Here is a 24,156-nt window from a genome sequence, read left to right on the forward strand (position 1 = left end):
TTTCTTCCTTTCCTCTTCCATTTTCCCTTTCCCTTGAGTGCCTGAAGGGTGTTTTAAGGGTGGGAGGAAAATTCAAAGGTTTCCCAATTGGCTATTTTGTCATGAGAGGCTTTGTTCTAGCCGTGTTGGTCCTGGCAAACTTGAGGTCAAAGTAGGAGGTAGAATGTCCTCACAAGGTCCAATGAGCTGGTCTCCAGCCCAAGCTCTCCTGGCTCCATTCAACTTTGTTCTGCTGATAACAATCTTGCTGAAATGCAAATCTGTGTCAAGTCGCCAGTGACCCTGGAGACTCCTAAACCCCTCACCTGGTGGTCACCACACCCCCATCTCACCTCCAACTACACCCATTTCCCATTGCCTAATCCCTCTCCTTCTTTCAGATCCCGCAGGAGGTGGGAACTGAGGCATCTGGGATGACTTCTAAATTCCTACGAGAATTACGAGACACTTAGGTTTGGACATGCTGGGACTGAGGTGTCTTGGGACATCCAGGTAGGGCTATTGATATATAATAATGTTTTGTGATTCTAAATGTCTCAAAATGGAGTCTTCTTTTTCTTCTAGTTATTGTTTTATAAAAATATATTGTGGTAAAATACATAAAATAAAATTTACCATCTTAAATCTTTTTAAGTGTATAATTCAATATTGTTGTCTATATTCACATTGTTATACAACAGATCTCTAGAATTTCACATCTTGTAAATCTGAAACTGAATACCTGTTAAGTAACAACTGCCCATTTTACCCCCTCAGCAGCCCTTAACAAACACCATTCTACTTTTTGTGAGTTTGGCTACTTATTTCATATAAGTGGAATCATACATTATCTGTCACTTTGTCACTGGCTTGTTTTTATTAACATAATATTCTCAAGGTTTATTTTTAACACAGCATGTGACAAAACTTTTTTCAGGGCTGAATAATATTCCATTATATATCTATATCCCACATTTTTAAAAAGTGTTCATTACTTGAATAACATCTGGGTTGTTTCCACCAACAAAGTGGAGTCACAATGATAAGTGACTCAGCTCACAATGAAACTGATGACTGCTCAAAGTGATAAGCATATGTTTGTGGGACTGAGATGACAACACCTGCTGTGGCCAGGCAACCCCAAAACTTGATAAGAAAGTGAAGCCAAGGCCAGGCGGGATGGCTCACACCGGTAATCCCAGGACTTTGGGAGGCTGAGGCAAGGTGGATTGTTTAAACTCAGAAGTTCCAGACCAGACTGGGCAACACAGTGAAACCCTGTCACCAAAATTAATTTTAAAAAATAAAATAAGAAAGTGAAGCCAAAAGGTGGCTAAGTTATGACAATGGACATTCCTATGCGGGGTATAAAAACAGCAAAGAAAGTGACCATGGCCGAGAGCCTGTAGAAGCTCTGCTGTGAGAACTCTGAGGCCTCCTCACGAACAGAGGCTGCCATAAGTTCTGCTGGGAGAAGAACAGCAACAACACTCCTCCCACTTTGTTGTTTCAAGGGCAATCCAAATCTGTTCATCAGTCGGCGTGCTGGTCTCTGGAGCTACTTGCCATGGTTCATTCCCTGTTTTTTTTTTTTTTTTTTAAGAGATGGGTTCTCATTCTGTAGCCCAGGCTGGCACATTAATAGCTCACCACAATCTCGAACTCCTGGGCTCAAATGATCCTCCCACTTCAGCCTGCTGAGTAGCTGTGACTACAGGAGGGTGCTATCACACCTGGCTACTTTTTACATTGTTTGTAGAGATGAGGTCTTGCCCCAGCTGATCTCAAACTCCTGGCCTCAAGTGATCCTCCCACCTCAGCTTCCCAAAGTGCTGAGATTACAAGTGTGAACCACCATGCCCGCCCCGACCTCCCCTATCACTGCCTGTGTGTGTTGAATATATTTGCATGATTGTTGGTATGTGAAAGCCTCACATTTAATTGGCCATTGAGTTATTGTGAAACCTCTGGGCTCCTGGTCAGAGTCAGCACAAGTAGGCTGGAACCTGACATGACAGCTGTTCAACAGGCAGTTGGTTACTGGGACTGGTGCTCAGGCATCACCTCCTGCAAGAAGCCTCCCCTGTCCTCACCAGGCTGGAGAGGTGACTCCTTTCTCTCATTTGCACTTCTCCAGCACCTAGCATTGAATCCACACAGGATAGTTAAGGACTATTTAATTTTCATTAGGGATAAATATATTAAAATTTCCTCCTAATTCAAAGTGTATGAACATAACCATACATGATCTTATTAAATGGTTCTATATATGGAGCAAAAATTCTAAGTCTCTGAGCTTTGTCAGATGCTCTAGTCTGTTCGTGATCTTGATAAGTGCTCACTGTGTTCAGGTGTATGTAACTGAATATTTCTGTGTTTTTTAAAATTGTTGAGTTGAATAGTACTTTGCAAAATTTGAATATATTTTCCCTGGTAACTAATGTTCTTAGTGTAAACCTGATTTGGGGAAAACTGCCAGCTTCAACAGCCACACTAAAAGACTTCTAAGTTAGATGCTAATATTGAGTATCTACGTGTACATATTTCTCCTCCTTCTTAATTTCTGCCATGCAAGTTTTAAAGAGAAATTTCCCCTACGTCCATAATTCTAGTGTCTCCCCTTAAAATAGGGCTGCTTTTACAGAATGGTAAAATCCTATTTGTGATATTGCTTGCTTCTTCTCCTGCTTTTGATAGTGAAAGGAGGTGGCCAAATGCCTAGGCAGATAGGGGCGGATACCCAGTGAAATTCCACCTCCAAGTAGAAGACAGTTTAAAGCCTGAAAGCCAAGCTACAAGTTAAATCCTGGGACTGGATCAAGAACTTGTCTTCCTGTTTGGACACCTTCCTCTGATTGATCCCCACCCTTCACCAATTTTACATACACCTAACCTTTCCTAAGTGGTTTTCTACACTGTTTTGCCCACCTTTGAGTGGCGTCTTCACTTTAACTTTTTTTGCATACTCACAAACCAATCAACACACACTTCCCATCCTGTGCCTATAAAGATCCTAGACTCAGTTGGTAGAGGAGGAAATGGCCTAACTTCGGGGAAGAGACAACCTGACTTCTGGGAAGATGACCTGCCCTTCCCATCCCCTCTCCAGTTCCCTTCTCTGCTGAAAGCCATTTTCATTGCTCAGTAAAATTCTCCACCTTCACCATCCTTCAATCATCTGCGTGACCTCATTCTTCTTGGACACTGGACAAGAGCTCAGGGCCCACCAAGTACAGGTATCCAGAAAAGGCTGTCACACTGGCCCTTTGCCCCTCACCAGTGGCATGCCCCATGCAGCGAGGCAAGGGGCCAACTGAGCTGCTAACCTGACACCATCTGCAGATGGTGGAACTAAAGGAGCACTGTAACAGCCCCTCTGGGGCTTCAGGGTCATGGACACCCTTACCTGGGTGCTGCTGCATTCCCCTCAAGGAGCTTGCTCCTGTGTCAGTGCCTGGAGCAGCTGGCCAGCTGGATCCCGCACTCGCTCATTCATGTGCTCCCTCCCACAAGGGGTTGAGCACGGTAGGCCCAGTAGATAATGCACCCCTTCCGTAAGTCCGGCGAAGGGGCCAAGAAAAAGCTTGCATCACTTTGAGAGGAAAATGCTAACTTTGTGTTTCGTGGTCTTTCACAGACAAAGGCACTGTCTTTCCAGAGCTGTTGGTGGAGGTGGGAGTGTTTGCTGGATTTAATTTCCTGTTTTGAATTTGAAATGGTTTGTCCCGTTTGGGTTGTGTTTTATTGTTAAAACATAATTAAGATAAAAGCAAGAAAGATGCTTCTTTGGCTTACTAGCTGCTACCAAATTTCTCTTTTTCTGGAGGAGTTTTAGATTCTCTTTTCACTCTCGAGTGTCTCTGACTGGTAAGGGTTAAGTAGCCTGCATCTCGTCACTATCAGGGTAATCTGGTTTAATCCAGCTGCTCCTTCATGACTATCAGTGCCTTTAATCTCATCACGTAGAAGCAGCTGGCTCAGAGAAACAGACATGATGCCCAGGACCATCTGAGTTGCCTATGTTCATGCCCTCTCATTATAAAATCCGCTTATCACCCCAAAATCTTAACAGTAAAGTACAGACGGCAAGGAGGGGACATTTTGAATGTGCTGTATTACAGATATAGATTTATCTTATTTTTAAAAATAAATAAAAGTAGATCAAAGCAATCCTTTTGACCTAAGGTATAATACCTTGCCTCAATGGACAAAAACTCAAGAAATATCTTCATGTAATATCTCCAAGTAATGTTTAAACTTGATGCCAATGTATTATTTTTTTCTGACCTTTATAATTAAACAACATTAACCCATCATTCTGAAATTGTTATTTTGTCCTTTAATTTATTGTCTCCTCATATAGTTGATCATAACAAAAATCTGACTACATCCCCTCCACGGTGTTGTTTCCTGGAAGTGGAGCCTGTTTTCTTCCTATACTTCTCCCTGTTCAGATGCTCCTGCCTGAAGGAAGAGCCAGCTTTCAGGAAGAAGGGAGATAAAGGGCACTCAGAGGGTGATTGAAGAACTGATTTGTAATACAATGCACAGAAATTGAGAGGAGCATTTAGAAATGTTTATAGAATTTTTTTGTTTGTTTTTGTTTTGAGATAGAGTCTTGTTCTGTCACCCAGGCTGGAGTGCAGTGGTGTGATCTCAGCTCACTGCAACCTCTGCCTCCCTGTTCAAGTGATTCTCATGCCTCAGCCTCCTGAGTAGCTGGGATTACAGGCATGCACCACCACACCCAGTTAATTTTTGTATTTTTAGTAGAGACAGGATTTTGCCATGTTGGCCAGGCTGGTCTCAAACTCCTGGCCTCAAGTGATCTGCCCACCTTGGCCTCCCAAAGTGCTGGGGTTACAGGCATGAGCCACCGTGCCTGGCTGTTTATAGCATTTTGACGTGACACAGCATTCAAATATATTGATGCAAACATATCAGTCCATGGCCGACTGGAAAAAGTAAAATTGGTCCTTCATTGTGGACAGTTTGTAAAGCCCTGTATTAAAGTTCCCAGCACATGCCTGGAATGCAGTAGGCAGTCAATATATTAATTCCCCGCATTTCCTTACCATTCGAGTGAACCCTACATTATAAAAACAAGCTACCCACCACCCCCACCACCAAACATAGCTTCTGTGGGGGAAAAAGTAATTTGACTGTTTTACATTCTAACTTCATGAATCTGTAATTCATTTCCTAATTAAAAGCTTCTGGGTTTCTACAGACTGATCAAAGGGACATACAGTAATTAAACTGGTAAATACAGTGGAAAGCAAGACTATTGCCTGGGCCCACATTATAATAATTTGGTTAGGAAAACTGTTCATGTGTTTGAAGGCCCTGGTCTCCGTCCACCTCTTTTTAAGCTAATATGGTTTAAGTGTCCATCCTCAGGGGCTCTGGCTTCCTGCTTATCTCCACAGTTAGCACATACCATTAACAGTGTGCTGGATGCTGTGCTAGGCCTTTCACACACACAATTGGTTCCACTGAATCCTCATACAACCAAAGATGAATACTACCATTATCCCCATTTCACTGGGAAGTTGAAGTGGAAAATAATTTGTTGAGTCATACAACTAGCAGCAGTAGAACGGGGACTAAACCCCACTCTGGCTCCCCAGCCTGGTTTGGGAACTTCGTACTATTTCCATTTAGAAAGAACTCCAGCAAGCTGACACTGTTTGCTTCTTTATACATCAATTTGGTCAACAGTTACTTTTCCTCCTGCCAATTCTCAAACTATCTCTATTTAAAATGAGGGGAAAAGCGAAAGTCCTTAAGTCTCAGATTGATGTTTCATTTTGTTCTCCTAATTATAAAAGAAAACCACTGGTCTTAGTGTGTGTCTGACTTACCACCCAATTTATAAATACTTCTCTTTGCTGTGGTCAAGGTGATCATTAACTAATTAGTAGGCAAGGAGTTTATTTTTTTGTTCCCTGCAGCCATACATCAAGAAAGAAGAGAATGGTGCCTTCTCCTAGGCAGTAGGGAGGCTGTGCGGTAGGCTTCCTTCCTGCCAGTTAAGGGACAAGTAAAGTGGATCAGGTCGCATTCCCCCACAGAACCACTGCCCTGGATGCTGGCTGGTTCCTGGCCTTACCTGAAGTAGGATGGCAGCGGTTGAGATATTGCTTCCTGCTTCAGAATGCTTTGGGATCCTGCTTCAGATTTTAGGAATGATTTATACACTTTTTGGAAAGCAAATAATGATGTAATTTAAATGATACACTTTTCCCTTGAAAATTTATACATTTTTTGAAAAGATTTTAGGAATGAGTCTCTATTTCCTTCAGTTCTGCTCTGATTTTAGTTATTTCTTGCCTTCTGCTAGCTTTTGAATGTGTTTGCTCTTGCTTTTCTAGTTCTTTTAATTGTGACGTTAGGGTGTCAATTTTGGAAGTTTCCTGCTTTCTCTTGTGGGCATTTAGTGCTATAAATTTCCCTCTACACACTGCTTTGAATGTGTCCCAGAGATTCTGGTATGTTGTGTCTTTGTTCTCGTTGGTTTCAAAGAACATCTTTATTTCTGCCTTCATTTCGTTATGTACCCAGTAGTCACTCAGGAGCAGGTTGTTCAGTTTCCATGTAGTTGAGCGGTTTTGAGTGAGTTTCTTAATCCTGAGTTCTAGTTTGATTGCACTGTGGTCTGAAAGACAGTTTGTTATAATTTCTGTTCTTTTACATTTGCTGAGGAGAGCTTTACTTCCAACTATGTGGTCAATTTTGGAATAGGTGGAAAAACCCTTCAAAAAATTAATGAATCCAGGAGCTGGTTTTTTGAAAGGATCAACAAAATTGATAGACTGCTAACAAGACTAATAAAGAAAAAAAGAGAGAAGAATCAAATAGATGCAATAAAAAATGATAAAGGGGATATCACCACCGATCCCACAGAAATACAAATACGATTAGAGAATACTGCAAACACCTCTATGCAAAAAAACTAGAAAATCTAGAAGAAATGGATAAATTCCTCGACACATACACTCTCCCAAGACTAAACCAGGAAGAAGTTGAATCTCTGAATAGACCAATAACAGGATCTGAAATTGTGGCAATAATCAATAGCTTACCAACCAAAAAGAGTCCAGGACCAGATGGATTCACAGCTGAATTCTACCAGAGGTACAAGGAGGAACTGGTACTATTCCTTCTGAAACTATTCCAATCAATAGAAAAAGAGGGAATCCTCCCTAACTCATTTTATGAGGCCAACATCATCCTGATACCAAAGCCGGGCAGAGACACAACCAAAAGAGAGAATTTTAGACCAATATCCTTGATGAACATTGATGCAAAAATCCTCAATAAAATACTGGCAAACTGAACCCAGCAGCACATCAAAAAGCTTATCCACCATGATCAAGTGGGCTTCATCCTGGGGATGCAAGCCTGGTTCAATATACGCAAATCAATAAATGTAATCCAGCATATAAACAGAACCAAAGACAAAAACCACATGATTATCTCAATAGATGCAGAAAAGACCTTTGACAAAATTCAACAACTCTTCATGCTAAAAACTCTCAATAAATTGGGTATTGATGGGATGTATCTCAAAATAATAAGAGCTATCTATGACAAACCCACAGCCAATATCATACTGAATGGGCAAAAACTGGAAGCATTCCCTTTGAAAACTGGCACAAGACAGGGATGCCCTCTCTCACCACTCCTATTCAACATAGTGTTGGAAGTTCTGGCCAGGGCAATTAGGCAGGAGAAGGAAATAAAGGGTATTCAATTAGGAAAAGAGGAAGTCAAATTGTCCCTGTTTGCAGATGACATGATTGTATATCTAGAAAACCCCATTGTCTCAGCCCAAAATCTCCTTAAGCTGATAAGCTACTTCAGCAGTCTCAGGATACAAAATCAATGCACAAAAATCACAAGCATTCTTATACACCAATAACAGACAAACAGAGAGCCAAATCATGAGTGAACTCCCATTCACAATTGCTTCAAAGAGAATAAAATACCTAGGAATCCAACTTACAAGGGACGTGAAGGACCTCTTCAAGGAGAACTACAAACCACTGCTCAATGAAATAAAACAGGATACAAAGAAATGGAAGAACATTCCATGCTCATGGGTAGGAAGAATCAGTATCGTGAAAATGGCCATACTGCCCAAGGTAATTTATAGATTCAATGCCATCCCCATCAAGCTACCAATGACTTTCTTCACAGAATTGGAAAAAACTACTTTAAAGTTCATATGGAACCAACAAAGAGCCCGCATTGCCAAGTCAATCCTAAGCCAAAAGAACAAAGCTGGAGGCATCATGCTACCTGACTTCAAACTATACTACAAGGCTACAGTAACCAAAACAGCATGGTACTGGTACCAAAACAGAGATAGAGATCAATGGAACAGAACAGAGCCCTCAGAAATAATGCCGCATATCTACAACTATCTGATCTTTGACAAACCTGAGAAAAACAAACAATGGGGAAAGGATTCCCTATTTAATAAATGATGCTGGGAAAACTGGCTAGCCGTATGTAGAAAGCTGAAACTGGATCCCTTCCTTACACCTTATACAAAAATTAATTCAAGATGGATTAAAGACTTAAATGTTAGACCTAAAACCATAAAAACCCTAGAAGAAAACCTAGGCGTTACCATTCAGGACATAGGCATGGGCAAGGACTTCATGTCTAAAACACCAAAAGCAATGGCAACAAAAGCCAAAATTGACAAATGCGATCTAATTAAACTCAAGAGCTTCTGCACAGCAAAAGAAACTACCATCAGAGTGAACAGGCAACCCACAAAATGGGAGAAAATTTTTGCAACCCACTCATCTGACAAAGGGCTAATATCCAGAATCTACAATGAACTCAAGCAAATTTACAAGAAAAAAACAAACAACCCCATCAAAAAGTGGGCAAAGGATATGAACAGACACTTCTCAAAAGAAGACATTTATGCAGCCAAAAGACACATGAAAAAAATGCTCACCATCACTGGCCATCAGAGAAATGCAAATCAAAACCACAATGAGATAACATCTCACACCAGTTAGAATGGCAATCATTAAAAAGTCAGGAAACAACAGGCGCTGGAGAGGATGTGGAGAAATAGGAACACTTTTACACTGTTGGTGGGACTGTAAACTAGTTCAACCATTGTGGAAGTCAGTGTGGCGATTCCCCAGGGATCTAGAACTAGAAATACCATTTGGCCCAGCAATCCAATTACTGGGTATATACCAAAAGGACTATAAATCATGCTGCTATAAAGACACATGCACACGTATGTTTATTGTGGCACTATTCACAATAGCAAAGACTTGGAACCAACCCAAATGTCCAACAACGATAGACTGGATTACGAAAATGTGGCAGATATACACCATGGAATACTATGCAGCCATAAAAAATGATGAGTTCATGTCCTTTGTAGGGACATGGATGAAATTGGAAATCATCATTCTCAGTAAACTATCGCAAGGACAAAAAGCCAAACACCGCATGTTCTCACTCATAGATGGGAATTGAACAATGAGAACACATGGACACAGGAAGGGGAACATCACACTCTGGGGACTGTTGTGGGGTTGGGGGGAGGGGGGAGGGATAGCATTAGGAGATATACCTAATGCTAAATGACGAGTTAATGGGTGCAGCACACCAGCATGGCACATGTATACATATGTAACTAACCTGCACATTGTGCACATGTACCCTAAAACTTAAAGTATAATAATAATAATAATAATAATAATAAAAGATTTTAGGAATGAGAGTTTCCTCAAATGACTCCCTTCATAGGAGTTCCTGAGGCACTGAACCATTTTATCAGTAGACCCTGCCCCCGGTATACCTAAATCGGCCACAGTTTGCTGGGCTGCATTTCCCCAGCCAGCCAGAAATGGAAGGGTTTTTAATCTGTGGCTGGTGGTCTTACATCAAAAGAAGAAAACAGTCAAATTCTCCAGTTCATATCCAACCAAGGGTTTTTTCCTCCCCCAAAATGCAACCGCTGACAATTTATTAAGTCCAGGAAATCCTGGGTTTCATTTTGGTCCTCTTGCAGAGAGGAAAATGGGTGGTTCCCCTCAAAGCTTCCCCAGGATTGTTCCTCCTAGTTGCTATCTCTGGTTCACTACTGACCCCAAACCCAAGCCACTGAGCCTATTTGTCTTAAGGAAAAGATGGAGGAGCAGTGATGCCACACTCGGGGTCCGGGTTGGGCACTGTGGAGGTGCTGGGGGAAGACCATGCCTGAGAAGGAGTGGTGAGGGCCCAGAAGGTCTGTGTTGAGCTGCAGGTGCACCTGCACAGTGGGTCTCCTCTGCTGAAAATTCTTTCTGCCCTTTCCCCTCCAGTGTTGGGGCTCTCTCCAGGGTAATGTCCTCCTCTTCTTTCCTTCTCACTCTACATGGTTCACTCAGCCCAGGCAAGCTCAGCCATCCATAATTCCCCATAGGGCACTATTTGGGACAGGACAACTCTTTGTTGTGCAGGACAGTGCTATGAACTGAATAAAGTCCGCAGTATTGCTCCTCAGTCATTGTGACAACCAAACCTCCCTGACACATTTACAAATGCCCTCTGGGTCAGGGGGGCAGTGTAGTACTGCTCAGTAGAGGAGCAAAGGACTCCTGAGTTTACATTTCCACCCAAGATAGTTAGTATCCCTGCACTCCAGATCCTTGCACCCAAGGAAATTTCTCAAAGGCACCTTGTGTCCTGTCCCAGAGACATCTTTTTTTTTTTTTTTTTGACAGAGTTTTGCTGTCATCCAGGCTGGAGTGCAGTGGTATGATCTCAGTTCATTGCAATCTCTGACTCCCAGACTCAAGCGATTCTCAGCCTCCCAAGTAGCTGGGATTACAGGCATGTGGCACCACACCCAGCTAATTTTTGTATTTATAGTAGAGACAGAGTTTCACCAAGTTGGCCAGGTTGGTCTCAAACTCCTGACCTCAAGTGATCTGCGCACCTTGGCCTCTAAAAGTGCTGGGATTACAGGCATGAACCACCACAGCTGGCCTCCAGAGACATCTTAAACTCAACTTTTCAAACCTGATCTCATTTTAATCTACTCTGACCAGTAAATGACCCTCCCACTTCCCATTCTCAAACTGAGCCTAGGTGTCATTTCCTAAATCCTCCTCTGAACTCTTTTACCCAGTTAGTGTACCAGCACACAAGCACAGGTGAAATAGCCCATCATATTTTCTAGATCTTTTAGGTTACAGCCACCCCAACCTAGCCCCTAATCCAGTCAGAGAGTGGGTTCTAATGCAAAGCTGATGAGATCAAGGTTAGTTCGCTGCTGCTCTAATCTTCAAAGCTTTGTCTACGGAACCATAGTAGAGGTAGTCTGCCTGAGCAGTGGAAGACCATGAGTTTGAGGTAAGATGAAGGAGAACTTAATGGTGTTTCTGCACCTTAGGTGCATGACTTTTAAGCAGGCTCTGAGCAGATAGAGGGCCAAGGTTCTTTTCTCTTGGGGTCTTTTCTCTGTGGGGTCTTTTCTCTCTGAGGCCTCCATCAAAGCCCTCGGGCTCTGTCATAATTGTTGACTTTATCTGTCTGCCTCCCTCAGTAAACTTGGGAGCAGGGGCTGTGTCCTCTCTGGGCCCTAAGCCCAGTGCCTGGCACATGGCAGGCACCCTTTCATGAGTGAATGTTTGTGGAATGAAGTACTGAGTTGGAAATCACTCTGCAAGCTGGGTAGAGCTGGACCACTTTCCCTTACTCATAATACCATCTGGCATTTGCAACAATAAACACTAACAGCCTCACTTTAATTCAGGACCTTGGATGGAGGCTCCAAAGAGTGGAATGAGCACTAGAATGGGGAGTCTGAACATCTGAGTCCTTGTCGTGGCTCTGTTAACTAACAAAACCTATCACCTTGGGTATGGCACTTTCTTCAACTGAGGAGATGGAGAGTCAGCTGGGACAAGGGTTCTATAGAGGGGCTTAGAGTGGCTTAAAGGGAGTCCTTGAACAATCTGAAATTGTTGCCAAACTCAGTCTCTTTGCATTCTGTCGAGGGGACACTACTGATTCTTAAATAGTCAAGAACTGCCAATCTGGATAAGCTTCTGAATTACTGCAATTTACATACTGATGCATGTACTTTGAGGGAGAGGAGGTACAGGGGAGCAGCAGAGATGGCTGGCACTCATCCCACATACCCACTGCCATCCCAGGCCCATCTGAGAAGAACTTTGTCAAGGGAGCCTTGGCATGACCAGGGTGCTGACTCCGCCACTTCCTAAACTTTGGTGCCACAAAACAGGAAGCAAAAGGCAGGGTCTAAAGCAGAGGACACACATACAGAATCCTCCTAAAGGGACAGAGGCACGGGATTAGAAAGAAAAACTGCTGGAAAGTAAACCAGATAGGGACTTAGGGAGAGAAGGAGCCTTACAGACAAGGGGACTACCAAGGTTCAGAAGTCTGGCACAGGCAAGGGGAACACCAGGAGTTCTGGAGATGGTGGCCTATACTGGAAGGAAAGGAGAAGGAGCTGGCACTTCCTGAGCACGTACTAAGTGCTGAGTACTCTTGTGATCATAATAATCCTGCAAGGGAGGTTTATCAGTTCCAAGAAAGGGGAGTTAAATATAAGTTCTGCAGTTTTTAAGTGTCTTCTGGCCCCCGTTTCTGCTTTGCACTGTCTGCCCGGATAATTCAGACAGCCTTAGCATTTTCTTTGAAAAGGTCAATGACGAGAGGCTGGACTATGAATCTGCAGCTGGCAAAGGAGAGAGAAAGCTTCATTCAATCAGTTTGCAACCATCCTGGGCACCGGCCACGTGCCAGCCATGGGGCTAGGTTCTCGGAGGTACACAACTAGATCCCTGCTCTTCGCAACAGCCACTACCCGCCACCCCTACATCCCGAGGGGAACTGGGATCTGGGCAGCCAGGGCGCTTAAGGTGCGGGGCCGGCGCCGGGCTGTAAGTGGGAAGCCAGGACTGTGGCTGGGCTCAGAGGAGAGTGAGTCAGGGTCGGTAGGCTTCCCACCCTCCTTCCTGGCTTACCAGGCGCAAGTCACCTGGTCCGTGCACCACCAGGGAGAGGTTCTCGGGCTTGGCCGCCGCCGCCATGGAGCTTTTTTGCCTCTCGAGTGAGGCCTGGAACACGCAAGATGTATGGTTGCTCTGGTGGTGCTGCCCAGCTGAGGGTCCAGGACACTGGGTGGAAGGCAGGGCCTGGGAGAGGCAGCGCATGCAGGGGTGGGACAAGGCTTTTTACAATCCTCTTGCAAGACAGAAGAGTTCTCCAAGTCTCCACTCAACCCAGGAAGTTCAGCTGGCTTCACTTCTCAATCCTCCCTCTAAACAGGACACACCAACTGCTGTTGGGAATTGGGCGATGACTGATCTAGCTACTTCCTGCTGGATAGGGGCAAAGAAGGGGCCCTGCAGTTGTAGTGTCCTCCAGAGGGGAACTTTTTAGGCCAGTCAAAGGGCCAGTAGGTTGATCCAGGGGTCCTTGGTAGAAGTTGTGAATTGAGCTCATTTGGGGTTCCATTTGTAAGACCATCTGTAGCTTGATGGCCTCGATCCTGGAGGAAAAAATTTGACAAGGAGGTTAAAAATACAGGGACTGGGCTGGGCGCAGTGTCTCATGCCTGAATCCCGGCACTTTGGGAGGCCAAGGCGGGTGGATCACGAGGTCAGGAGATCAAGACCATCCTGGCTAACACAGTGAAACCCCATCTCTACTAAAAATACAAAAAATTAGCCGGGTGTGGTGGCAGGTGCCTGTAGTACCAGCTACTTGGGAGGCTGAGGCAGGAGAATGGCATGAACCTGGGAGGTGGAGCTTGCAGTGAGCCAAGATCACACCACTGCACTCCAGCCTGGGTGACAGAGTGAGATTCCATCTCAAAAAAATTAATAAATAAAATAAAATACAGGGCCCGAAGGTGAGTAATAGCAAGATGGCTGTCACAGGACCTAGAAAGGGGAGAAGCCATGTCGCCCAACTCCAGAGGTTGGTCTAAGAGTTTGAGAGGCATTGTGTGATTTCAGAAGCCTTTTCCTGTAAATGCTCATACTATCCCTGACTGGTTAGTGTAAAAGCAACACTCTTCCCCTAAGAAGGTGCAAAGTCCTCCTTTCTCAGCAGCAAGGAGGTCTAGGCTTCAGCGGTTTTGGAGAATCACTGCTGCCAAAGAGTCTATTTGGGATTGTAGAGTAAGGATAGATTTTGTTATTTCTCACAAACTGTCTGAGAAATCCTTTGAGAGTGTGTGGTAGTAGGATAGTGAAGTGGACAAACCTGCTATTCCAGTTCCTGTAGCAGTGGCCATTCCTAACCCTATAAGGAAGGGTATTAGTTGTATGGCCCTGCACTGATGGACTTGAGCTTTGAGGGGCATTGATTGGATTTGATTTCCTGGGGCAATGTCAATGTTGGGACTTAGGAAGACTAAGGTGCAGGTGCCTGTCCAGTTGGTGGAGAGGCAGATATAGGTTGAAGTTCCGCATAAGAAGAATATGCCTTGGCTGTAGACAGAACTGGTTGTGTATGTTAAAAAGGTGTGTGAGTTTGTTGTTTTCATTTTCCCATACTCCTAGAGTACTTGCCAAGGTAGCTCTTGTGAGTGGCTGGAAAGGGGTGTTAGGAGCAAATTGAGTGGCTCCATGTGTTCCATTTTCCCATACTCCTAGAGTACTTGCCAAGGTAGCTCTTGTGAGTGGCTGGAAAGGGGTGTTAGGAGCAAATTGAGTGGCTCCCTGTGTTCCATTTTCCCACTGGAGAAAAAATCATTTTGTATCAACTACGAACCATTCAAGGGAGTGATTGAAAGAGGGGATGAGAAGGCAATAATTAATGGTGGGGGCATTGCTGCAGGGGGACCAGGGGTGAATGGTCATGCAGGGAGTATGTTTGCCATTACAAAACCCGGACTGTTTGTTAAGCATGGAGGAGGTAATGATTTTTGGAGGCCCTGAGAAGTGGACAAGCCATCTGAATGGAGCTGTTTGGGTGACTCAGAAGTTACTATGATCAGTTGGGGCTTGAAGTTGTAGGGTGTAATTACACTGATGGGATAGTAGGTGCCCCAGGGGCAGGCCTGATAACAGGTTGTGCTGGAGGCATAAAGGGGCTTTGAAAGTTAAGACAGTATTCATGGTTACAGGGCCATGTATGGACTTTTCATTGCTCATGTAATAGGTGAGGTTGGAAATGTAAAAGCTGGATTGCACATCCTGTTAGGGTATTCTTGGTAAGCTTTGGGGAAACCCAAATCTAGGAATTATTTCATGAATTAGGACTTTAACCACTTCCCAAGCCTTCTCTGTCTTGGAGGGGAAGGCTTCTGTCCAATTTGTAAAGATATCAACACAGACCAAGTATTGAAATCCCCTTGACTTAGGCATATGGGTGAAATCTAACTGCCAGTCCTCTCCAGGATCATGCCCTATTCTTTGTTCCCCCAGAGGGGCCTTATGATGGACCAAGGGATTATTCCTTTGGCACACCTCACAGGCTTTGACTACTTGTTGGATGGTCTGGAGGAGATTTGGCCCCATAAATAGGGATTTGGCCATTTGATGAGTGTTCTCAATACCCATATGAAAAGTTTGGTGAAGGTTCTTAAGTATTTTCCACTGGCTGGCTTTGGGCATGAGTACCTTTCCCTCTTCTGTCATTAACCACCCTAGGGGAGAAAACTATACCACCATGAAAGTCCCCATTCTGTTTTGGTTGGGGAACACTGGGGCTTAATCTCTTGGAGACGGTTGTTCCATACCAAGGGTCCTTCCATAGGTATTTCTAATGGGAGTTTCCACCTGGCAGCAATTTTGGCCTCAGTGTCTGCCTGATGGTTTCCTTCTGCCTTTTCTCCTTCACCTTTTTGACGGCTTTGGCAGTGGAAGACTGCCACCTCCTTGGGTTTTTGCACTGGGTGCAATAACTTCATGATTTCCTTGGAGTATTTAATAGGGGTTCCCCCAGAGGTTAGGAACTCCCTTTCTTTCCATATTGCAGCATGGGCATGTAGAATAGATAAGCATACTTTCTATCTGTATACACATTTATTCTTTTTCTCTTTCCCAGTTCTAAGGCTCAGATAAGTGCCACTAGTTCTGCTAACTGGGTGCTGGTCCCTGGGGGAAGACGCTTACTTTCAAGTACTGTTACATCACTAACTATGGCATAACCTGTCCTTTGTATCCCATTCTCCACAAATGAACTTCCATTGGTATATAGGTTAAAGTCAGGATTAGCTAAGGGGACTTCTAAAAGATCCTCTTGGGTGCATAAGTCTGGGCTACAATTTATTGGCAGTCATGCTTGATTGGTTCCCCATCCCGTGGGAGAAAAGTGGCAGGGTTGAGGGACGCACACCTGCATATTTGAAGCACTGGTCCCTCAAGGAGTAGCACCTGGTATCTAAGCAGGCGGTTGTCTGATAGCCACAAATTTCCTTTGGCACCTAGTATGCTGTTTACATCATGAGTAGTCCGGACAGTGAGATCCTTTCCTTGAATTATTTTGATAGCCTCTGATACCAAGATAGCAACCATCACAACTACCTGTAAACAGTGAGGCCAGCCTTTTGCTACTACCTCAATTTCCTTACTTAGGTATGCCACTGGTTGTGGGGTTGTCCCACGAGTCTGAATAAGGACTCCAAGAGCTATTCCTGCTCTCTCTGTGATGTATAAAGAGAAGTTTTGTCCTGTGGGAAGGCTTAAGGCTGGAGCTTGTACTAGGGCCTGCTTTAAGATTTTGAAGGCTGTTTCTGCCTCTTGTTTCCATTCTACTAGATGAGTATTTGCCCTCTGAGTCTCCTTGATTAGCATATAGAGTGGCCTGGCCATCTCACTGTATCCGGGGATCCATAGTCAGCAACAGCCAGTGATTCCAAGGAACCCCCGCAACTGTTTTAATGTCTTAGGGCAAGGATAAGGCAGTATAGGCTGTGTTTGTTCCTTGCTGAGGGCCCTGGTTCCTCTGGCTAAGATTAGGCCTAGATATTTGACTTTTTGTAGGCAGAGCTGGGCTTTCAGTTTAGATGCCTTGCACCTTTGATTAGCTAGAAAGTTCAAGAGATCTAGAGTAGCCTGCTGGCATGAGGCTTCCAAACTGGTAGCCAAAAGTAAATCATCCCGATTCCATTCCAAGATGGCTGAATAGGAACAGCTCCGATCTGCAGTTCCCAGGGTGATTGATGCAGAAGATGGTGATTTCTGCATTTCCAACTGTGGTACCTAGTTCATCTCATTGGGAATGGTTGGACAGTGGGTGCAGCCCATGGAGGGCAAGCCGAAGTGGGGCAGAGCATCGCCTCACCCAGGAAGCACAAGAGGTCAGGGAATTTCCCTTTCCTAGCCAAAGAAAGCTGTGACAGACTGTACCTGGAAAATCGGGACACTGTCACCCAAATACTGTGCTTTTCCAACAATCTTAGCAAACGGCACACCAGGAGATTATATCCTGCACATGGCTTGGTGGATCCCAAGCCCACACGGCTTTGCTCACTGCTAGCACAGCAGTCTGAGGCAGCAGCCTGGCAGGGGAGGGGCGTCCACCATTGCTGAGGCTTGAGTAGGTAAACAAAGTGGCTGGGGAAGTTTGAACTGGGCAGAGCCCACTGCAGCTCTGCAAGTCCTGCTGCCTCTGTAGACCCCACCTCTGGGGGCAGGCATAGCTGAACAAAAGACAGCAGAAACTTCTGCAGACATAAATGTTCCTGTCTGACAGCTCTGAAGAGAGCAATGGCTCTCCCGGCATGGTTTCTGAGCTCTGAGAATGGACAGACTGCCTCCTCAAGTGGGTCCCTAGCCCCCGTGTAGCCTAACTGGGAGACACCTCCCAGTAGGGGCTGACAGACACCTCATACAGGTGGGTGCCCCTCTGGGACGAAGCTTCCAGAGGAAGGATCAGACAGCAACATTTGCTCTTCTGCAATATTTGCTGTTCTGCAGCCTCCGCTGGTGATACCCAGGTAAACAGGGTCTGGAGATGACCTCCAGCAAACTCCAACAGACCTTCAGCTGAGGGACCTGACTCTTAGAAGGAAAACTAACAAACAGAAAGGAATAACATCAACATCAACAAAAAGGACATCCACACCAAAACCTCATCTGTAGGTCACCAGCCTCAAAGACCAAAGGTAGATAAAACCACGAAGATGGGGAGAAACCAGAGCAGAATAGTGGAATTTACTGGAAACCAGTGCACCTCTTCCCTTCCAGAGGATAGCAGCTTCTCACCAGCAATGGAACAAAGCTGGACGGAGAATGACTTTGATGAGCTGACAGAAGTAGGCTTCAGAAGGTTGGTAATAACAAACTTCTCTGAGCTAAAGGAGGATGTTCGAACCCTTCGTAAAGAAGCTAAAAACCTTGAAAAAAGATTACATGAAAGGAAAACTAGAACAAACAGTGTAAAGAAGACGATAAACAACCTGATGGAGCTGAAAACCATGGCACGAGAACTACATGACACATGCACAAGCTTCAATAGCTGATTTGATCAAGTGGAAGAAAGGATATCAGTGATTGAAGATCACATTAATGAAATAAAGTGAGAGGAGAAGTTTAGAGAAAAAAGAGTGAAAAGAAATGAACGAAGTCTCCAAAAAATAGGGACTATGTGAAAAGACCAAAATCTATGTTTGATTGGTATACCTGAAAGTGACAGGGAGAATGGAACCAAGTAGGAAAACACTCTTCAGGATATTATCCAGGAGAACTTCCCCAACCCAGCAAGGCAGGCCAACATTTAAATTCAAGAAATACAGAGAACAACACAAAGATAATACTCGAGAACAGCAACCTCAATACACATACTTGTCAGATGCTCCAAGGTTGAAATGAAGGAAAAAAGTTAAGGGCAGCCAGAGATAAAGGTCTGGTTACCCACAAAGGGAAGCCCATCAGACTAACAGCAGATCTCTCGGCAGAAACTCTACAAGCCAGAAGAGAGTAGGGGCCAATATTCAACATTCTTCAAGAAAAGAATTCTTCAAGAAAAAAATTCTGAATTTTCAATCCAGAATTTCATATCCAGCCAAACTAATCTTCATAAGTGAAGGAGAAATAAAACCCTTTACAGACAAGCAAGTGCTCAGAGATTTTGTCACCACCAGGCCTGCCTTACAAGATCTCCTGAAGGAAGCACTAAACATAGAATGGAGCAACCGGTACCAGCCACTGCAAAAACATACCAAGTTTTGGCTGGGCACAGCGGCTCACACCTGTAATCCCAGCATTTTGGGAGGCCAAGGTGGGTGAATCACAAGGTGAGGAAATCGAGACCATCCTTGCTAAGATGGTGAAACCCTGTCTCTACTAAAAATACAAAAAATTAGCCAGGCATGGTGGTGGGCACCTGTAGTCCCAGCTACTCAGGAGGCTGAGGCAGGAGAATGGCATGAACCCAGGAGGCAGAGCTTGCAGTGAGCCAAGATCATGCCACTCCACTCCAGCCTGGGCAAAAGAGTGAGACTCTGTCTCAAAAAAAAAAAAAAAAAAAAAAACACAAAAAACAAACGAACAAAAAAACATGCCAAATTTTAAAGATCATTGATGCTAGGAAGAAACTGCATCAAATAATGGGCAAAATAACCAGCTAACATCATAATGACAGGATCAAATTCACACATAGCAATATTAACCTTAAATGTAAGTGGGCTAAATTCCCCAATTAAAAGACACAGACTGACAAATAGGATAAAGAGACAAGACCCATATGTGTGCTGTATTCAGGAGACCCATCTCACATGCAGACACACATTGGCTCAAAATAAAGGGATGGAGGAAGATCTACCAAGAAAATGGAAAGCAAAGAAAAAGCAGGGGTTGCAATCCTAGTCTCTGATAAAACAGACTTTGAACCAACAAAGAACAAAAGAGACAAAGAAGGCCATTACATAATGGTAAAGGGATCAATTCAACAAGAAGAGCTAACTACCCTAAATATATATGCACCCAATACAGGAGCACGCAGATTCATAAAGCAACTCCTTAGAGACCTACAAAGAGACTTAGACTCCCACACAATAATAATGGGAGATTTTAACACCCCACTGTCAATATTAGACAGATCAACAAGACAGAAGGTTAACAAGGATATCCAGGACTTGAACTCAGCTCTGCACCTAGAAGACCTAATAGACATTTACAGAACTCTCCACCCCAAATCAACAGAATACACATTCTTCTCAGCACCACATCGCACTTCCTCCAAAATTGACCACATAGTTGGAAGCAAAGCACTCCTCAGCCAATGTAAAAGAACAGAAATCACAACAAACTGTCTCTCAGACCACAGTGCAAACAAAGTAGAACTCAGGATGAAGGAACTCACTCAAAACTGCAAAACTACATGAAAACTGAACAACCTGTTCCTGAATGACTACTGGGTAAACAAAGAAATTAAGGCAGAAATAAAGATGTTCTTTGAAACCAATGAGAACAAAGACACAATGTACCAGAATCTCTGGGACACACTTAAAGCATTGTGTAGAGGGAAATTTATAGCACTAAATGCCCACAAGAGAAAGCAGGAAAGATCTAAAATCAACACCCTATCATCACAATTGAAAGAACTAGAGAAGCAAGAGCAAACACATTCAAAAGCTAGCAGAAGGCAAGAAATAACTAAGATCAGAGCAGAAGTGAAGGAGATAGAGACACAAAAAACCCTTAAAAAATTAATGAATCCAGGAGCTGGTTTTTTGAAAAGATCAACAAAATTGATAGGCTGCTAGCAAGACTAATAAAGAAGAAATGAGAGAAAAATGAAATAGACACAATAAAAAATGATAAAGGGGATATCACCACTGATCCCACAGATACAAACTACCATCACAGAATACTATAAAAACCTCTATGCAAATAAACTAGAAAATCTAGAATAAATGGATAAATTCCTGGACACACACACTGTCCCAAGACTAAACCAGGAAGAAGTTGAATCTCTGAATAGAACAATAACAGTTTCTGAAATTAAGACAATAATTAATAACCTATGAATCAAAAAGAGTCCAGGACCAGATGGATTCACAGCCAAATTCTACCACAGGTACAAAGAGTAGCTGATACCATTCCTTCTGAAACTATTCCAAACAATAGAAAAAGAAGGAATCCTCCCTAACTCATTTTATGAGGCCAGCATCATCCTGATACCAAAGCCTGGCAGAGACACAACAAAAAAAGAGAATTGCAGACCAATATCCCTGATGAACATCGATGCAAAAATCCTCAATAAAAAACAGGCAAACCAAATCCAGCAGCACATCAAAAAGCTTATCCACCATGATCAAGTTGGCTTCATCCCTGGGATGCAAGGCTGGTTCAACATACGCAAATCAATAAACATAATCCATCACATAAACAGAACCGACGACAAAAACCACATGACTATCTCAATAGACGTAGAAAAGGCTTTTACAAAATCCAACAGCCCTTCATGCTAAAAACTCTAATAAACTAGGTATTGATGGAACATATCTCAAAATGATAAGAGCTATTTATGACTAACCCACAGCCAATATCATACTTAATGGGCAAAAACTGGAAGCATTCCCTTTGAAAAGTGGTACAAGAGAAGGATGCCCTCTTTCACCACTCCTATTCAACATAGTGTTGGAAGATGGGCCAGGGCAATCAGGCAAGAGAAAGCTCCGCCTCCTGGGTTCATGCCATTCAATTAGGAAAAGAGGAAGTCAAATTGTCCCTGTTTGCAGATGACATGGTTGTATATTTAGAAAACCCCATCGTCTCAGCCCAAAATCTCCTTAAGCTGATAAGCAACTTCAGCAAAGTCTCAGGATACAAAATCCATGTGCAAAAATCACAAGCATTCCTATACGGCAATGACAGACAAACAGAGCCAAATCATGCGTGAATTCTCAATAACAATTGCTACAAAGAGAAAAAAATACCTAGGAATCCAACTTACAAGGGATGTGAGGGACCTCTTCAAGGAGGACCACAAACCACTGCTCAATGAAATAAAAGGGGACACAAACAAATGGAAGAACATTCCATGCTCATGGATAGGAAGAATCAATATCATGAAAATGGCCATACTGCCCAAGGTAGTTTATAGATTCAATGCCATCCCCATCAAGCTACCAATGACTTTCTTCACAGAATTGGAAAAAACTACTCTAAAGTTCATATGGAAACAAAAAAAGAGCCTGTAGCCTGTATTGCCAAGAAAATCCTAACCAAAAAGAATGAAGTTGGAGGCATCATGCTACCTGACTTCAAACTATACTACAAGGCTACAGCAACCAAAACAGCATGGTACTGGTACCAAAACAGATATATAGACCAATGGAACAGAACAGTGGCCTCAGAAATAACACCACACATCTACAACCACCTGATCTTTGACAAACCTGACAAAAACAAGCAATGGGGAAAGGATTCTCTATTTAATAAACGTGCTGGGAAAACTGGCTAGCCATATGTAGGAAGCTGAAATGGGATCCCTTCCTTACACCTTATACAAAAATTAATTCAAGATGGACTAAAGACTTAAATGTTAGATCTAAAACCATAAAAACCCTAAAAGAAAACCTAGGCAATACCATTCATGATATAGGCATGGGCAAGGACTTCATGACTAAAACACCAAAAGCAATGTTAAGAAAAGCCAAAACAGACAAATGGGATCTAATTAAACTAAAGAGCTTCTGCACAGCAAAAGAAATTATCATCAGAGTGAACAGGCAACCTACAGAATGGGAGAAAATTTTTGCAATCTACCCATCTGACAAAGGGCTAATATCCAGAATCTACAAAGAACTTAAACAAATGTACAAGACAAAAACAAACAACCCCATCAAAAAGTGGGCAAAGGATATTAACAGTCACTTTTCAAAAGAAGACATTTATGTAGCCAACAGACACATGGAAAAATGCTCATCATCACTGGTCATCAGAGAAATGCAAATGAAAACCACAATGAGATACCATTTCACACCAGTTAGAATGGTGATCATGAAAAAGTCAGGAAACAACAGATGCTGGAGAGGATGTGAAGAAATAGGAATGCTTTTACACTGTTGGTGGGAGTGTAAACTAGTTCATCCATTGTGGAAGACAGTGTGGTGGTGATTCTTCAAGGATCTAGAACTAGAAATACCATTTGACCCAGCCATCCCATTACTGGGTATATACCCAAAGGATTAAAAGTCATGCTACTATAAAGACACATGCACACGTATGTTTATTGTGGCACTATTCACAACAGCAAAAACTTGGAACCAACCCTAATGTCCACCAATGATAGAATGGATTAAGAAAATGTGACACATATACACCAGGGAATACTATGCAGCTATAAAAAAGGATGAGTCCATGTCCTTTGCAGGGACATGGATGAAGCTGGAAACCATCATTCTCAGCAAACTATCACAAGGACAGAAAACCAAACACTGCATGTTCTTACTCATGGTTGGGAATTGAACAATGAGAACACTTGGACACAGGGTGGGGAACATCACACACGGGGGCCTGTCATGGGGTGGGGGGCAGGGGGAGGGATAGCATTAGGAGAAATACCTAATGTAAATGACGAGTTGATGGTTGCAGCAAACCAACATGGCACATGTAACCTATGTAACAAACCTGCATGTTGTGCACATGTACCCTAGAACTTAAAGTATAGTAATAATAAAAAATATAAATCATCCACATACTGAAGGACCAGAGTTCCTGGACTTGGGAAGTGGCCTACATCTTGGGCCAGTGCCTGACCAAACAGATGAGGGCTATCCCTAAACCCTTGAGGCAAGACTGTCCACGTAAATTGGGATGTGTGGTCTGTGGGATCCTCAAAGGCAAAGAGAAACTGGGAGTCAGAGTGCAGGAGAATGCAGAAGAAGGTATCCTTGAGGTCCAGAACAGTGAACCATTCTGCTTCCTCTGGTATTTGAGAGAGCAGGGTATAGGAGTTGGGTACAACTGGATATAGAGAAATTACTGCCTCATTGATGAGATTAAGATCTTGCACTAGTCTCCACTGATCATTTGCTTTTTGTACTCCTAGAATTGGAGTGTTGCAGGGCCTATTGCATTTTCTTACTAAGCCTTGAGCTTTTAAATGTCTAACAATATACTGTAATCCTTTATGAGCTTTGGGCCTTAAGGGATATTGCCTTTGACAAGGAAAAGTGGTGGGGTCTTTTAGCCTGATTCGAACTGGCTGGGCATT

The 24,156-nt window shown here is 43.4% G+C and overlaps 1 protein-coding gene across 1 annotated transcript in view; it reads right to left on the bottom strand.

Annotated features, from left to right (window-relative positions):
• The window catches only part of LOC134729049 (sorbitol dehydrogenase-like), a 31,419-nt gene extending 18,352 nt beyond the window's left edge, over positions 1–13,067 (bottom strand). The window contains exon 1 of the mRNA XM_063596496.1: positions 13,002–13,067. Within this exon, the coding sequence (XP_063452566.1) occupies positions 13,002–13,067 (66 nt within the window). The remainder of the gene's footprint in view (positions 1–13,001) is intronic.
• Positions 13,068–24,156: the final 11,089 nt, after the last annotated feature.

Source organism: Pan paniscus, chromosome 16, assembly GCF_029289425.2.
Source record: "Pan paniscus chromosome 16, NHGRI_mPanPan1-v2.0_pri, whole genome shotgun sequence".
Classification (NCBI taxonomy): Eukaryota; Metazoa; Chordata; class Mammalia; order Primates; family Hominidae; genus Pan; species Pan paniscus.